Consider the following 18,053-nt stretch of genomic DNA (forward strand, 5'->3'; position numbering starts at 1 on the left):
CCCCCCCCCCCCCCACTGCTCTGCCACTCCCCGCACCCTGCTCTGTCCCCCACGCTCTGCTCTGCCCCCATGCCTTGCTCGGCCCCCATGCCTTGCTCGGCTGCCCCTGCTACTGTGGCTCCTTCGCCCTCCCACCCCCAGAGCCCCACTGTATCCAAGGGCACTTTCAGAAAGGGGAGGCTTGCAGAAAGTCCAGCCCCAACTAGCACCTGGTCATCACCACCGCAAATCACCCAGCTCTTACCTGGGACCCTGTCCCACCCCCAGCACATCCCCCTGGCAGACACCTGCCCACCTCTCCCATCCCTGCCCTTTGCTGCCAACCAAGGGAGTGGAGGAGAACATTACACCTGCGCCGTATGTTGCGGCAGACTCTGGCCACATGTGGCTACTGAGCTGAAAGATGTGGCTAGTGCAAGTTAAAATGTGCTGTAAGTGCAAAGTATACACCAGGTTTTGAAAAATTAGTGTGGGAAAAAAGATCAAGCTTTTTACTAATAACTTTATATTGATTACATATTAAAATGATCTTATTTTGGATATATTGGTTAAATTAAAATATTATTAAAATTTATTGTACTTTTTGCCTTTTTAATACAGCTACTAGAAAATTTTAAATTCCATATATGGCTTGCATCATTTATCTATTGGACAGCACTGCACTAGAGTGAAGCCAGGGCCTCCCAATCCAGAAATGACCTCCATTCTCTGCTGCCACTTCAGCAGTGGGAGAGGAGGCTGGGGGTGGGGGTGGCAGGTAAGAAAAAGAGGGCAAATTTCCCTGCTCCAGCTGCGATCCACGGGCAGAAAGGCCCCCGGCCCCCACCTCCTCCTCCTCGCAGGACAGGGCAGTGTCTTCCTGTCATCTGCCCACAGCCCCACACACCCGCCAGGAAGTTCTTCCTTGAATCTGACTTAGATCCCTCATCACATCTTTGTTTTCTCAGGTGACACGCCCTTCATAAGAAAGGAACATTTCAGACGGGCTATCTGTTCTATCCACGATCATACCTCACTGCCTAGCTCAGTGCCTGGCACATAGTAGGCCCTCAATAAATGCTTCTGAATGCATGAATGGGTGAACGAACGGATGGATGGAGGGATGGATCTCTTCTTCTAACTCAGAAAGAGCAGTTTGCTGCATTTTCTCGGGGACACAGACCTGTCACACTTTTTTTTGCACTTCTTGGTGTGTGTGGGGGCGGCGGTGATAGGAAGAAAAGGTACCATCAAGCACTTTACATGCATTTTACTACTATGGATATTATTCCCATATTACTGGGGGAAAATGATGAGGTTCAGGAGAATAACTAAGTACATGTCTAATGCTGAGATTCAAAATCAATTCGACCCAAAGCCAAAGCCAAAGCCCATTCCCTCACGGACGCCTCCCTTGGAAATCTTACATCTGCCACTAGATGATGAGGCTGACAGTGGGGATTGACAGCCTGGGCCACAACCCTCACGCCCACCATTGCTGTCATCACGACCAGGAGTGTTTGAGCAGTGCACAAACCACCCACCCTTACATGGCAGGCCTGCCTACTGTGCTGGGTTGCTGTGAGGGTGAAAAGGGATCATGTATAACCAAGTGCCTGGCTCCAGGAGGGACACAGAGCCCATAAACAACAGAGGTTGTCCCTCTGCTCCCAAAGGGGTCAGACTTTGCTATTCAGCTCTGTCAAACCTTGACCCCTCTGGGCCTAAGATGCCACAGGAAGCTGTGAAGATAGTCCATCAGAGGCTGCCCTGGACAAGCGAGGAGCAAGCGCTAAGCCCTGAGGGTGGGAGTGAGCACAAACTGCAGCAGAAAGCAGTGGAACCTGTCGCCCCGAGCCTGTGCTCACCACGGGGTAAGTGGGGAAAGGAAAGAAACAAGACCCTGTGCTTTGCCCAGGGTGCCGGGGCTGGGGAGGAGCGAGACGCTCTCCTTGCAAGTTCCCTGCAGTGGTGCCAGGCCCCACAGCCTCCTGCTCTTCCTGCTTCCCTGCGATGCCTCAGACCCAGTGTGGGGCACAAGGAAGATGTTGCGTACATCGTGTTGGCAGTGACCAGCAGGTCGGCATTGTCGAAGAGCGTGACTCCAGGCACCTCCACCATGAGCACGTAGATGAGCTCGATGGCCAGCATGAGCGCCAGCTTCCCGATGCAGCTGATCTGCAGGAACACGGAGCACGCCAGCAGGCTGAGCAGCACGCTGTAGGTGAAGTACTGCGGAGAGAGGGCGATGGGCTTCAGATCCCCAGCCCCGCCCTCCCCCAGCACCCCTCCAGCCTGAGCTGGCCACAGGTGAAGCCTGGTTGGGGATGTTTCTGCTGATGTAAACTTGCCGACAGGTGACAACGAGCAGAGCCCTGGTTAGGCACCAGGAGACAGGACTGCAGCTTGAGTCTGGCCAGTATGGGCAGTACAGTGTGAGGTTAGAGCTGGCTACGGATCGGGCTGGCCAGGGTTCCATCCCTACTCCACTACACACTGGTTGTGTGTCCTCTAAGCCTCAGTTTCCCCATCAGCAAAACTACCTATCTCATGGGTGCACTGTAGTGATCTCATGAGATGAAGCCACTTGGTGCAGTGCCCGGTGCCCTTCATAACTGGGAGCGCAGCCCCACAGCTCCTGACCTGCAACTCTGAAATCCCAAGCTCTGAAAACTGAGTGTTTTCATAACTCATGGGGGGCAACACCTGAACTGACCTTACTTACTTGGTGGCAAAACCTGACCTAACTGATGTCGTGCTAATTATCATCTTTATCCTGCTTTCTGTGACTATTCAAATATTTTGCTGTGGAAAGATAACTTTATTTCATTATCAGGGCTGCCCTGGACTCCACTGGGGATGTGAGACAATCTTTTAAAATCTGAAAAATTCTGAAGTCCAATATATATCTGGCCCCAAAAGTTCTAAATGAGGGATGTGGCCCTGTACTAAATACTCTAGGGAAGTCATTTCTGGTCTCTGAGCCTCAATTTCCTTTTTAGACAGCTGAGGGGCTGAACAGGTGATCTCAGAGGTCCCCTTCTTTGTTGTCCCCTGACCCCAATTCTAGACATGTCAGCATCTATTATTTTGTTCTTTCTTTTAAATTTTGCACCATTATTTCTGAGTCAAGCCCTGGACTCTTACTATGGGCACACTGCCTCTGCAGCGGGCTGGGGGCCAAATAGCAATGACTGGCAGTGCGGGTAGCCATCAGGTTGGATCCTCTGCCTCTCCAGGCCTTCTGGAGCCAAGAGAGGGACTGTGAGGATCCCACGGTGATTGAATGGGGGGGGGGCAGCTTTCAGTCACCACCAGTGATGGGGGCAGAGAAGGCAGTGGGGAGGGCATGCCCAGATAATTCAGCCCAGAGCCCCAGCTACCTTGTCCTTGGAAGAGGGGGATGGTATCTCCAAAAGTCAGCCTGGATTACCAGACAACCAGGAGGCCAATGCTTAATGCTGGGCCCCCCAAAGGCATCAGGTCTATGAGGAGTTGCTGAATCCAGAACACTTGTGGGGTCAGGGGAGCCTGAGAGCTCTGGAGCCAGCAGAGCCTGGGCCCAGAGGGCCTGAAACTGGCTGGGCAGGTGAAGGCTAAAGGCCGGGACCAACCATCTACCACAAGAGGATCAGAACATGCCTGCTGCTGCCCCTTCCCCCCACGCTTCCACTTCTCCTGTGGGGAGACCATCGAGGGGCAAGTGTGAGACCAAAAATAGCCTACGCCTCCGCTCCTCAGCAAACAGCCCTCAGGAAGCAGAAGCATGCTTCTGTGGGTTCTCCAGATGGGAGAGCGAACAGAGGCTGAGGGCCCAGAGGCTGCCCTGCCTGCCCAGGCAGGAGAGAGAGCTTGCTGCGGGCCCGGAATGGGGCAAGGGGGCGGTGGGCAGACACACCTGTCCAGATGAGCCTACTCCTAGCATTATCTGCACAAACAAAGACATGGATCAGGCTCGCCTCACTGGGACAGCCCACAGGGCCCCTCAGCTGCAGTTTGGAACCCTTCTTGTGAGTTGTGGGCCCTTTGTGAATTGAATGAAGGCACGGACCTGATCCCCAGAAAAGGGCAGAAACTGCCATCATCTCACAGGTTGCCCGTGAGTGTCCGGCAGGGCATGGGGGCATGGGACTGGCCCGCGCATGGAGCAGCCTGGCCCTGCTGCTGGCTAGCAAACCGCTCCCCGACAAACACAGCAACATGGATGAAGCACCTTGTGATCTGCAGGGGCTTATACACGCCATTCTCTGAATAAAGATTCTTGGAGTTATTTTTTAAACCCAAATGACTGCAGTACAAAATTTCTTTTGGGGGACAATGAAAATGCTATATATACATGTATTTGGTGGCTGGCCGGCACAGGTATCAAACTCTGGACCTTGGTGTTATCAGCATGACACTCTAACCAAATGTTCTAAAATTAGATTATGATGATGGCTGTACAAATTTGCAAATGCATTAAAAACTATGAACGGTACACTTAGAATGGGAGGTTTATGGTGGTACTGGTTTGGGATTGGGCTCCCTTTCCTCCCCTCCCTGCTCTCTGACCCTAACAGCCAGGGGGTTCAGGTGCGTTCTCCTGAGGCAGAGTCCAGACAGTTTTCCCCTCAGGTTAGGAGCACAAACTGTGGAGCCAGACAACTTGGGTGAGAGCTCTGGCTCTACCACTTACTAGCTGCGTGACCTTGGGCAAGTCACTTAACCTCTCTGTGCTTCAGGGTCTCCATGTCTATAAAGGAGATGATGTAGCACCTATGTCACAGGGTTGCTGTGAGGATTAACAAGGGACGTGTGTACAGCACTCAGCACAGTGCCCGGCATGTGGTGAGCTCTACAGCAATAGCTACATTACCATCAGTGTTGTCGTTACATTGAGGCGACTACCCTTGCACACCCACGTCTGGCACGTCGGTGTGAAAGACTGGAAGACAGAGGTCCCTGGAATGGCAGTGAGCTGGTGGCCCCTGACTGCCCCTTAGACTGCTGAGGGTAAAGTGGGGAGGGACAGGAGGGTCTTGGTCCGCTCCCCTTCCAGCCCCTGCCAGCCCAGTACCTCAGGGAAATTACAGTTGGGCCAGGGGCTGCCGCAGAAGCCCTGCTCCTCGCCCAAGCTGTAGTTGACGGCCGACTCCACCACGTGGCAGGCGTTGACCTGGCTGGCGCTGATGTTGTGCTCCTCTGCCAGGCAGCCCAACAGGTCCTTGGAGTTGCACATGAACTGGGGCAGAGGAAGAGGGCAACGAGGACAGGGTCAGCCCCTGCAGCCAGGCCTTGGCAGCCCATCCCATGGGGCAGCAGGCACCCATCCATCCTGTCTCAGGGGCAGCCCAACATTGACTGGGGAAAAAACCTGGGAGAGGCCAGGGAACAGGCAAGGTTTGCCTAGCTGCCTTGCTGGAAGGGGCGTGCCTGTGCGCCACCCAAGGCAGGGCTCATAAACCTGCCTTGGGGACTTCCCCTGGGCTCTTTCTGATGCCTCCAGCCCTGAGAATGCAGAACTAAAGACCCATGTGAGATGCTTTAAGAGTCAAATGTGATCCTAGACCCAAGGTGAGGCACCAGTAGGAACTCCCTGGGAAACTCTTCCATCCCATGCCTGTCAGGCACAGGGCTCCACTGGGTTTGACCTGCCAGGGCTGGGAGGTACTAGAAGGACGTGGACCACCCACCATGTTGACAAACGCCGACAGGAACACTAGAGTGATGGTGAACACCCCAACCAGAGTGCTGTTCATCTTGGACCGCACGATCTTCCTGGAGAGGGTCTGCAGTGGAGTGGGAAAGAGCTGGGGGCAGGGAGAGAGAGGGGAGAGATGTAAGAACATTCAGCAAGGGCTCCAGAAATCACCATAGGGGGGAGCTCAGTGGACCCACCTGTGTCTTCCCAGCATTGCCTGAGGCTTCCTGAACCCCCTCCCAGCAGGCAGGGCTCCAGCCCCGCACCTCTGCACCACTGCGTCCAGGCCAACAGCAGCATGGTTTCTGCAGCTGGCCAGGAGTGGGGTCTATCTGGGGAGCCCGCAGGTGAGAGGCAGGATGGAAGGAAAGATGCTACCTTGACCCAACAGGGAAGCACATGAAAAAGCTCATTTACCCACTGTGTGAATTCTGGGCCTAGGGGAGTTATGATCAGAAGGTGGCAGTGCATGGCAGTTCAGGAGTCATGGAGGGGCCCAGACCTCTCCCAGGGAGGTTTGGGAAGGCTTCTTGGAAGGAATGGGGAGCTGTGAGTCTGAGGTCTCAGAGAGCAGCTGGTATCTGGAGCAAGGGGCTGGGCTTGTGACAAGGGGCAGAACAGCCCAGGGGCAGGAGGGAAGCCTGGACAGGTGCATTAAGTGAGCTTCCTCTTCTACATGAAGCTTCAGGGACCTGTCGTTTCCCTCACCCAACCCTTCCTATGTATCTTCAACTTGAAAAACCATATGTCCACTCAGAGACCCACTGCAGCTTTGGGAATTAAATGATCAGGCTCCTAATCCCATTTCTGCCACCAAATCTGACACGGTTGGTCTGCTGGTGTGCGGCATGTCCTCCTCTTCTCCCACGCAACCCAGGCTAAAAAAGAAATTGACAGAGGCAAAGCAGTGGACATGTGCTGCCCTACCCCGGCCTGCCCCAGCTCTTCCTGACAAGGCCTATCCGCTGCAAACCTTCCAGGTATCTTATGGAGACCCCAAGGACACAGAGGTGGTGGGAAGACCCTGGACCAGGAGTCGAGAAGCCTGGGTTCTAGGTGTGGCTTTTCCTGTGTGACCCTGAGCAAGCCACATCCCTCTCTGAAGGCTCCCCATTTGCAGGGTTACTGGGGCCCATAGGGCACTCCCAACTTTTGTGGTGAGTGAAACAAGCAAAGGCCTCTACCCAAGTCATAGGCCCTGAGCATCCCTGCACAACCTTGCTGAATGTGCCAGGCCACAAGGCCTATTCGAGCCCTGATCCTGAGAGTTTCTGTAGATAGGCACACAGACAACTAAGTAGGTCAAGGGGCTGTAGCATGACCACCATGTGAATGCTCTCTCTCAGAGTGGCGGGGGACTGGCTTGTGTGCTACAGTGTTTGCTGCTAGCTCAAAAAGTGCTGGACCCTTGGTCCAGTGTTTCTCAGCTGCAAACCAAACCCACTACATGCACAGCATCCATGTGGGCTGTCACACTGCCCCCTGGCACTCTAGGGGCAAAGGGAACCAATACCAATATGCTATTGCTTATGGCTGTGCCATGAGTAATAAAGTGTTTTGTCTCTGACCCACCAGTCTTGTGTCTTCTGCCAGCATTCACGAAACAGCAATATGCTGATTTATTAGCTTGTTAAGTAGAGTAAAATCACACCTCACACCCCTCACAGTTCTTGACCACAAGTACTGGCCCTGCTCACCCCTCAGTCTTGGGCTTTGGGCTGGCTGTGTGCGTAGGGAAGCAGTGTATCTTTCCCACCCCAGAATCTTCCTCCACCCTCGCAGCAAGGCCACTTGCTATTCAGCAGAAGGAAGGGGACCACAGCACACGGAAGGACAGACCACAGGAAGGGCTGCAGTAGAGGTGGAAGACTGGCAGCCATACAGGCTATAGGCTGAGAGGTGAGGACCTGGGATTCCATTTCCCCAGCAGGGGAGCTGCCCAGGTGTGTTCATACACCACCAAGCCTGTGGCACTGTTCTGAAAAAACCCCTCCCTCTGGGATAATAAAGGAGGCTCTCTGAATCCTCTTGTGTGATAGAAGAAAAGATGTGTGTGATTTGGAGACCATAAGCTTGTATTAAAATCCTGCTTAATAGATATAAAGATAAATTGAATAGAGTGAGAGTCTAGAAATAAATCCTTACATGTATGGTTAATTGATTTTGCAAATATACCAAGAAAATTCAATGTGGAAAGAATGAATTTCCAACAAATGGTGCTGGGACAAATGCATACCCACATGCAAAAGAGTGAAGGTGGATCCCTGCCCTATACCATATGCAAAAATTAATTCAAAACCGATCAGAGACCTAAATGTAAGAACTAAGACTATAAAACTCTTGGAAGAAAACATATGAGTTGATCTTTGTGACTTTGGATTAGGCAATGATTTCTTAGAGATGACACCAAAAGCACAAGCAAAAAGAAAAAAAGAAAAAAAATAAATAAATTGGACTTCAAAATTTAAAGATTTTTTTGCTTCAAGTAACACTATCATGAAAGTGAAAAAGGTACTGGTGAGAATGTGGAGAAACTGGAACCCTGTGCACTGCTGGCAGGAATGTAAAATGGTGCAGCTGCTGTGGAAAACAGTGTGGGGCTCCTCACAAGAATTAAACATAGAATTATCATATGATCCAGCTAATTCCACTTCTGGTTATATGCCCTGAACAACTGAAAACAGGGACTGTACAGATGAATAGAACACCTATGTTCATAGCAGCATTAGTCATAATGGCCTGGAAGTGGAAACTACACAAATGTCTATCAATTGATGAAAAGATTTTTTAAAAAGTGTGATATATCCACACAGTGGGACACTGTTCAGTCATAAAAAGGAATGAAGTGCTGTTGCATGCCACAGCACGGATGAGCCTTGCGACTATTATGCTAAGTGAAAGAAGCCAGTCTCACAAGACCACGCATTGTGTAATCTGAGTTATATGAGATGTCCAGAACATGCAAATTCATAGAGACAGAAAGTAGACTGGCGGTTGCCAGGGGCTGTGGTGAGCAGGGAATGAGGAGTGATTGTTAAGGGTATGGGGTTCTTTTCTGGGATGATGACAATGTTCTGGAATTAGATAGTGGTTGACAGTTGCAACAACTTTGTGAATACCCTAAAAATTAGTGAATTACAAGTTCATCCACCTTTATAAAGGCGAATTTTATGGTATGTGAATTATATCTTAATAAAGCTCTTACTTTAAAAAACCCTGCTCAGCCTCTCAGTAGCTGTGTGATCCTGGGGACACCACCAACTGCTCTGAGCTTTGGTTTCCTTATTGGTAAACAGGGAATATCATCTCCCAGAGTGGCTATGAAGACTCAGTGAAGTGATGCATTTGCAAGTGCTTTGTAAGCTGTTAAATGCAATAGAAAAATTAGTTAATATTTGCATTTTAAAGAGCTATACTGCCAATAAGAATGAGAGTCCTTATTTCCCATTTAAAGAAATTTTTGGTTTCACAGCTGGGGAAAGTGTTTTGGCACTAGCATGAGGATCTCACTCTGAAATCGTGTGACAGATGATTTCTAAACTTTGACTGCTTAAAATTTTGCCATTTCATCTCCCCGACCCCCCATTCCTGCTCCATGCTGCTGGAACAGTTTCAGTTCTGATCACCTTACCACCGCCTGACTTAAGGGCATTCCTTCATCACTTTGCAACCCCCAATGCAATGACTGATTAAGGCAGAGGTTATTAGTAGACACCAGAACTTTCTTTATAAATGGTGGTGGAGGAGCAGGAGCCGCACATAGGCTTCCTGGTGAATGTTAGATGTAGCTCTAGCATCCAGTGAATGACTGAGTCTTTATAAGCTGGCTTGCTACAAGCCGACTTCCTTTGACACCCTTTAAAAAGATCTGCTCTTGACTTTAGAACCTCCCTAGGAACCCAGGAATTGCTACTTTCTTTAAGTCTCCAGAAGATTCAACATCCTGCCTTGGTATCGGTTTATAGAACATCTCATCTCCTATAATCAGAAAGTTCATCTACATGTCAACCCTAAATCCCAATTTTACTAACCCCACTGTAGGTCTTAAAACTCTTACTGGGGACAGAGTCTCTTTGTAGGACCGCATCACAGCTGCAATCAGATCCTGGAGAACATTTTTTAACAGGGTAATTGTGTCTGTGCCAATCAATCACTTAACATCTGCTCACAATCAGAGCTCAGAAAAAGAACCAATTTTTTTAAGAATTAAATTCAGAACCAGTACATTCCCAATCTAATTAATTCAAATCAATTCAACATGAAAAATGGGAGTAAGGACATAATAAACCATGACTGGGGTGAGGGATAGATTTGATCCTGGCTTCTCTGAGTGTCTCCAGGCAAACCAATGACCTCCCTGGGGCCCTGTCTGTGATGTGGGACCAGGGTACAGCAGAGATAAAAGGTGATGAAATTGGATGGCAAAAAGTTTATGAAAATAGCCTCTTTGACAAGGAGCTAATAAAAGATAGCAGTAGCTCCTACTTCAGGAAAAAAAAAAAAGATATGAAAACCTCAGAGACCAAATAAGGCAGGCACAAGGGCTCCAGCTACTGCTCTCAGCACCTGGCCTTTCAGGAGTCGGCGGGACATGTATAAACAACGGCAATGTCCTGGAGGGGAAGGGTCTCTGAAGTCAAGAACCATCTTGGTTTAAGTCCTATCTATAGCTCTTCCTAGCTCTAGGACCTACAGAATGCTGCCTAACCTCTCTGAGCCTCAGTTTCCTCATCTGCAAAGCACGTTCGATAAAAGCCACCTTATGGGCTCGGGATACACAGCTCAAAGTGGCATAGCTTGGATCTGGACTCCGGACTGTCTGACTCGAAAGCCACAGGAGGAACCTACAATATTCCTCCTGGAAAGAAGACTTCTCCATCCCCCAAATGGAAATGTGCCCCTGAGCATGGTGGAAAGGAGAGCACGGGAATCCTAAAGTCCTCACAGTGTAGAAGATACCTAGGAGGTGCGGGGTACAGGTTGCACAGTAACCCTATTTTACAAACTGTGGAACAGGAGGCAGGGTGGAGTGGCAGAAAGGAGAGCCAGCAAGGCCACATTCAGACAGTGGGAAAAGGAGAAGAGGCTCTTTCAGTGGCTGCAAAGAGCAGACAAGGCCTAGAAGAGGCTCTGGTCACGGATGCCAGGGGCTCAGACAGTCAGATCCTGGGAGTCACAGGGATGCAGGCTGGCAGACGAGGAAGAGTTATACACACACACACACACACACACACACACACGCACACGCACACATGCACACACACACGCACACACTGCCAGGTAGCTGGCTCTCCCGCTGGGCCTGTGTGTACTGCTGGAAAGGAGGGTCTGGCCTTCTGAATAAGGATGTGCTCATGAGCCACAGTGAAGGCAGGGGCACAGATCAGAGTGTGGGGAAAGGAGACACCTGCCCTCTTCTACCCATTTGGGTGATGGCAGCAAAAGTGCTGGCACTGTGAGGTGTCAGATGATGAGGCAGAAGTTACAGGGATGAGGGGAGGACACAGGGACAGGACACACGGCTGAGCTCACCAGCCCTGGAAGTGACTAAGCACAGCCTGCCCACCCCTCGCAGGGTTGTCATTCGGGACCCCAGCCTCAGGTAGGTGGCTGGGCCCCCTCACTGCCTGGGCCCCTTCCAATCAGAGATTCTCTGAGTCTGTGGACACCGCGTGATGGTGAAGAGGGATGTAACATGGTTTTCTCCAAGAAAAGCAGTTCTGGGGCCCAGGTCAGCACAGATGCCGGGGTGAGAAAGAGTGATGTGTGCAGATGTACAGATCTGCCCTCTAAGATGACATCCCCAGAAGGAAGTACTCAGGGGAATGAGGTGTAAGGCAAGGCTTCCAAGAGACAGCAGGGGCTCCGGAAGGCAGCCGATGCTCCAAGAACTTAGACCCCCGAGGCACAGAATTAGCCCCACTGAGAAAGCTAGGGGCGTGTGAACTGCACCACGCTGTGTCAGGAAAGCATTAAACAGGCCCCAGAGAAAGGGCTACCAGAGCACTTAGGAAGCAGGGGGAAACCTTCTAACAGCAAGGAGCAGGGGACACCGCTCCCGACAGGCCCAGAAGAGACTAATGCAGTCCACGCTTCATGTACCTTTCTTCGGAAACGTGAACATACGGACAGCTTAAGAAAGTAAGTCCAAGTTGTTTCGGGAAAATGGAAAAGTAAATGAAATAAAGAAATGGCGTCTGACAGAACAGCCTGGCTTCGGGTCAGCAACCGTATCTCATCAGAAAGCCACTCACTGTGACCTCTGAGAAACTGGAAACAGCATGAAAAATTTCCAAGCTCTAGTAAAGGGCAAGTGTTTTTCAAAGGGAAAATAGAATGACACTGAAAACCACAGTCCAGTCAGCTTCATGTCACTACCTGGACAGGTGTTCAGGTAAACTTCCGTCGATCCACCGCAGTCAGCGTGCAAGGGCGTCCAGAGAGCGGCCGACGCCCTGCGTCTGCACAGATGGCGGGCCGGCGTTCTCTGCTGCACACAGGCCAAAAGGTGGAATTACTCCTTTCACGTCTTAATACGCAAATAGTTTGAGCCACACCATGAAGAGGAAAGACGAATAATTAAACAGAAAAGGAGCTCATATTATAAACCATTCTTCAGGTTCGGTCATGCTTTCCAGAAGACGAGTAATGCCAAGAAGATGGCTCATCAGAGGCTGGGAGAGAAGGAGGCAGCGCGGGCCCGAGGGCAGCACAGGAGTCTATTTGGCATGTCAACTGCTGTCCAGGGCCGCAGGTTCCAGACTTGACAGCACTTGTTTTTTCCAAGCAAATTCTGTACTGAAGCTCTCCACCTGTAGGATGGAGGTAGCAGGGACTTCCAGTTGAGATGGCAGAATAGACGGTCCCCAGCATCACCTTCTCCCACAATCAACCAATTTACAACTATTAAAAATCAACAACTGCCAAGCCGGGGCCGCTAGAGATCAGGGGAAGAGGAGAAGAGACCTACGGAGTTCATGAAGGCAGGAGAAGCCATGATGAGAGAAAGAAAGGATCATTCCGACCGTTCAGAGGCCCGGCTCCTTCAAGGCTGGCCCTGCTGAGCACACAGAGCAGGAGCTGGCAAAAGCTCACCTGTGCCCTTCATATGAAGTTACTTGGAGTCAGCAGGGAGAAGAGGGCCTTGATGGCCCCCAGGCCAGCCAGACCACGCACAGCATTCCTGTGGACGCACATAGGAGCGAGGGGCCACAGAAAACTGAAAAAAGGAGCCAGTCAGAGTCATAGGAAGGGACCAGCACGTGGCCTGTCCCATGGGAAGCGTTTGGAGTGTAGGTAGTAGAGGAGATGGGCCACCAGGGGAACACTGGAGCACAGCATGGACAGCTGATCTGCCCCCCAGTCAGCACAGGCCCACTCAGTGGAGACTGGTCAGGAATACAGAACTGCATGGGGTGCGGTTTGCTGAAAACACTCAGGATCAGACCAGAGTTTCTACACAACCCAGGTGTACTAGACCTCAGAAGACCTGGAAGTGCTTACTTACAAGGGCAACAATTAAAACATGAGCTGCACAAAAAGCCTTCCCCAGAATATTAGCAGCAAAGCAGCAATTTAGCTCAACCACAGGGCTCAAGTGCTGGTTCCCACAGGAAGTTTTCCCATTTTAGAAGTAACCAAAGGACAACAAATTAGTTCTAGTACAGAGATTAAGTGGTGGGAACAGCGAATAATCCAAAACAGAACTGAAAGAAAAAACAAAAAACCCACACATCAGAGACAAAATTCTGATATTAACCAGCAAAGATCTAACACCACCAAAGAACATCTATAAAACCCAAAAGGACAGAAAGCCCCCCAGGCTCTCAAGCCAGGGTAGGGTAAGGCCAAGGACCTCAGCCACACCCCACGTGCATCCAGCCCAGTGATGACCACTGAGCCACTGCCAGAAGCACCACAGGCTCCTGGGCTGGGGCAGTGGGGAGCAGAGGGCTTCAGCCACACCCCCCGACATCCGCATCCAGCCCAGTGACAACCGAGCCACTGCCAGAAGCCCCCTGGGCTCCCCTGCCAGAATGAGGGGGTGCCATGGGCCTCGATCACACCCCCTCCTCCCTCCTCCTCCCACCCTATCCCCTTCCCCTTCCCCTCTCCCCCGACCCCCAACTGCTCCATAACATCTTAGAATGTTAAAAACAATAATGATAATAATAAATTTTTTTAAATAAAAATAAAACAAAATAAAAATAAGAGCTGTCAATACTTTAAAAAAAAAGATGGAGGGAGCAGTCTCCTCTTGCCTGAAGGGTGTGGGGTGTGGGGTGGGGAGATAAAGGGGGACAGTGTTTGCATGGACAGGGGGCAGGGAGGTGTGTGTTCCACCCACCAGCCTCCTCCTAAGGAACCTGAGGCCTCCTCAGAACAGAGTCAGAAAAATCACTGGACTAGATAAAGGAATGGAGAACAAGCTTATTGGATTTGACGTTGCTAACAAGACAGGTAGATTCAACAACACAAAAGGAGCAGGGATGATTTTCACAAATAATCTTGAACAGTGGGAAAAAGAATTCATTAGACCAAAGTACTAACTTAAATGGCCAGTGCAGGCAGGGAATGGGCCTGTCCTCCCCGTCCTCCCCGACTGACCTCCAGATACACAGGCAAATCAGGGAACTCAAACAGAACGAAGTCAGTATAGCTCAAAGCCACTAACAGAAAAGAGAAAATCTAGGTTCTGGTTAAAATATGGTAGACTACATATAGCTTTGATTCTAATTTGAACGGGCTCAACTAAGTGCCTGGAACAAACAAATAATGACTTTGATTCAGCTTATAACTTAATTTTTAAAAGAAATATTTTGGAGGGGGGTTCAGCAAAATACTTTTTTTTTTTCCTTTTTGTCTTTTTTTTTACTGACCAGCAACAGGATCGCAACCCTTGGTGTCGCGCCCGCACCGCGCTCAGCCAGCGAGTGGGAACTGGTCTCCACATGGGATCCGAACCCTCGACGGGAGTGCCACCACGCTCCCAAGCGGCACACTCTCCAGTGCGCCACCGTGCCGGCCCTCAGCAAAATACTTTTAAGAGATCATTTTAGCTAGGGTGTGCTTTGTTTTCTAGGTTGTCGTGATTTTTTTACTGTTGTAAAATATATACAACATAAAATTTGCCATTTTAGCAGTTTTTAAGTGTATTGTTCAGCGGCACTAGCTACATTCACAATGTTGTGCTAGCATCATCGGTCTTTCCAAAACCCTTTCATCACCCCAAACAGAGACTCTGTACCCATTAAGCAGTAACTTCCCATTCTCCCCGCTGCCAGCTGCTGGTAACCTCTAATCTACTTTCTGTCTCTATGAATTTACCCATTCTGGATATTTTATATAAATGGAATCATACAATATGTGACCTTCTGTGTCTGGCTTCTTTCGCCCAGCACGACCTTTTCAAGGCTCACCACGCTATAGCGTGTAACAGCACTTCATTCCTTCTTACGGCTGAATAACACTCTGCTGCCGTCGTATACCTCATCTTGTTTACTTATTCATCTCTTGAGGGACACTTGGGTTGTTTCCACCTTCGGCTATGGTGAATATACGTGTCCCTTTATAGCCATGGGATGAAGAAAGTGCAACTGCCCACTAGCGATGCAGCAGGCTGCGGCAAGACCAAAAGGCAGGAGGTGACTGAACACAGGCAGGAGGGGGCTGCGGCCTGGAGGAAGGGGTGCTGTGCTGGTGGAGGTGCAGGGCAACAGGCTTAAACCTATGCTGCAGCACAGCCCTGGCTGAGCACCTGCCCCACTTGCCCTCTCAAACCAACTTGCCCGACCCCGCCCCTCCCTGGGCGTCCACCTCTGCACCTGCTGGGAGAGGGCTGAACCACACCACATGATTCCTAAGGTCCCTTCCAGTTCTGACAATCAGCCCACCAAGACTTTGATCATGGGGTGACTAAACAGTTAATAGACTAAGGAAGGACCCTCTTTGGAGGGTGAGGAGAGAAAGGGGCCTCTGGAGGTGACAAAGGTCCAGTCCTTTCAGGAGAACATGCTGCTCACTGCAGAGTGTGTAGGGAGTGATACCAGGCAAGAGCAGAGAGGGGTTGGGCAGATGCTGGGGAGTGTGCCTGTCTGCCCAGGGTCACCGTGCTTCCTGGGGGCCAGGATGGCTTGTCAGGCAATTCTTAAACCACTGGTGAAGGAAGAGAGGGAGAGCCTTGGTGGGCAAGGCAAATGAGACCCTTAGTGATTTCTAGCATAGATCAGAATGGCCTGGGGTCAGGTCCTGGACAAAGGGCATGCATGCCCAAGAGAAGATGTGGGAGAGACACATAGAACAGGGAGCCACATTCCTGTTCCCAGGCGTGTGCTGCCGACATCAGCTAGCTGTGTGGCCCTATATGAGACCCTGAACTACTCTGGGGCCTCACTCGTCATGGATACGAAGTACAGCTCAAAATCCCTAATCTCTGAGGGCCTCCCAGGGTAAGTTCCAGGGCACGTGGGAACACTGAAGGAGGTATCAAGAGAGATCTCTTCCACACTCACTCTCTCAGCAAATGTTTACCGACCACTACTCCGTGCCAGGCTGTGTGCTAGGTGCCTTTCCTTCATCCTGCCTGATACTGAGTAGACAAACAGAAGCGACAGTGTCTTCTTGTTGCAAAGATTTGCAAGGCCTAACTGAAGCAGCCAATAAGAACAGGGCTCTCACTGGTGAAACACCCACCTCCAGTCTAGCTTGCTGCCAGTGCCTACCAGGAGTCGTGGCCCAGCATCATGCATGCCCTGCCAAGAGCGATGCTCGAGCTCCTGGGAGCGCCCCCACCAATGGGCTGAGCTCAGGCACCTGCCAGACTGGGAAAAAAGACAAAAGCCAAAAAAAAAAAAAAAAGAACAAGGCTCTCACTGGTGAAACACCCACCTCCAGTCTAGCTTGCTGCCAGTGCCTACCAGGAGTCGTGGCCCAGCATCATGCATGCCCTGCCAAGAGCGATGCTCGAGCTCCTGGGAGCGCCCCCACCAATGGGCTGAGCTCAGGCACCTGCCAGACTCACCTTCACACAGGAGTAGATGACGGACACAAACACCACCAAGGTCAGCAGCAGGAAGCAGGCCAGGTAGAAACTCAGCATGAACACGGAGCCCTCTGTCAATGTCTTAGTCACTTGGGGCTGTGGCCAGAGAAGGGAATGAAGCCGCTGCAGACAGGGCAGGTAACTGGGATGACTCAGCCCCCAAGCCATGCTGTAGAGAAAGAAAAGCGCCAAGAGGCAGGATTACGCATGTAAGTAAGGGGACTGTCACTTGGAGGGGATGGGTGCTGGTTATGTTACTTTTTTGTATGTTTAATGATCGCATAATAAAAAATAAAAATATGTACATACACATATACTATATATGTATACATATACACAAATATGCATGCATGCACACACACAAATACATATACACATACATAGGGCTATTATGTTCATCTCCTAAGCGTGACTCAAAGTGAATGACTTAACAAACACTTCATTGCCAAAGCCCACTGCCCACTTCAAAGTTTTCCTGATGGAAGCCACAGGTTCTCTCAGTGACACAGCCAGTCCTCAGAAGAGTTCAGGAGCACCTCTTTGTGAAATGCCTTCAGAACCTGAAGTCCATTCTTTGAAATACCCAGAGTAGTGGAAAACTTTTATCTTTTGAAGATATATTGGGTTTTTTTGGCAAGAACCAAAGGTCACGCAGAAACCAGCCTGGTGAATACCTGGGATGACTTGATAGGGCCACGGTGTGGGTTAAATGGGATGGAATGACAGTGCAGCGCCCAGTGAGAAGTCTCCTGCCCTGGAATGAGCACATTGCCTCCCTGGCCCAAGAGGTCACACCCCTGGTTTCCTAGTCCTACCAAGGACACCTTTGGAAACCTTTCTCCCTGTCTGAGCAGGTTGAGCCCAGACTCCCTTCTCTGCTCTCCTGAGTGACCATCCCCTCCCACTCCTGGGAGCCCCTGCAGCTGGAGGAGTGGGCCCAAGAGGGACTGGGGTACTTACTGGGGCACGATGGTGATTTGGACAAAACAGATGAAGAGGAAGACGAGAGAGGCACAGGCCACGTAGGCACCAAAGCGGTCATCCACCTGCTTGGAGTACTGAGAGGAGACACAGGGTGAGGGGCGGAGGCCCCCAGCTCCCACACACACCCAGAGCAGCCACTTGGGGCTGGTCACCTGTGCAGCCCACTCCCAGGACAGGGAAGACCTGGGAACCAGAGCTAGACTTAGATCACGAGAGACCAGTCCAAACCCACCATAGGGCGGTGCTGTTGAGAGGGACTGGGAAGTGTGTCAAACCAGCAACTTTCTACAGGCCAGGTCACCATCAGGGTAATTCATAAAGATCACGAGAGACCAGTCCAAACCCACCATAGGGCGGTGCTGTTGAGAG

At 50.7% G+C, this 18,053-nt stretch overlaps 1 protein-coding gene across 1 annotated transcript in view; it reads right to left on the reverse strand.

Moving 5' to 3' along the window:
* ADCY5 (adenylate cyclase 5) overlaps positions 1 to 18,053 on the reverse strand; it is a 154,380-nt gene that overhangs the window by 14,613 nt on the left and 121,714 nt on the right. Inside the window, exons 11-15 of the mRNA XM_008570416.1 lie at positions 17,661 to 17,758; positions 16,680 to 16,767; positions 5,652 to 5,768; positions 5,036 to 5,200; positions 2,036 to 2,211 (exon numbers count right to left, since the gene is read on the reverse strand). Coding sequence (XP_008568638.1) covers positions 2,036 to 2,211; positions 5,036 to 5,200; positions 5,652 to 5,768; positions 16,680 to 16,767; positions 17,661 to 17,758 — 644 coding nt within the window. The remainder of the gene's footprint in view (positions 1 to 2,035; positions 2,212 to 5,035; positions 5,201 to 5,651; positions 5,769 to 16,679; positions 16,768 to 17,660; positions 17,759 to 18,053) is intronic.

This window comes from Galeopterus variegatus, unplaced genomic scaffold (assembly GCF_000696425.1).
Source record: "Galeopterus variegatus unplaced genomic scaffold, G_variegatus-3.0.2 Scaffold601, whole genome shotgun sequence".
Classification (NCBI taxonomy): Eukaryota; Metazoa; Chordata; class Mammalia; order Dermoptera; family Cynocephalidae; genus Galeopterus; species Galeopterus variegatus.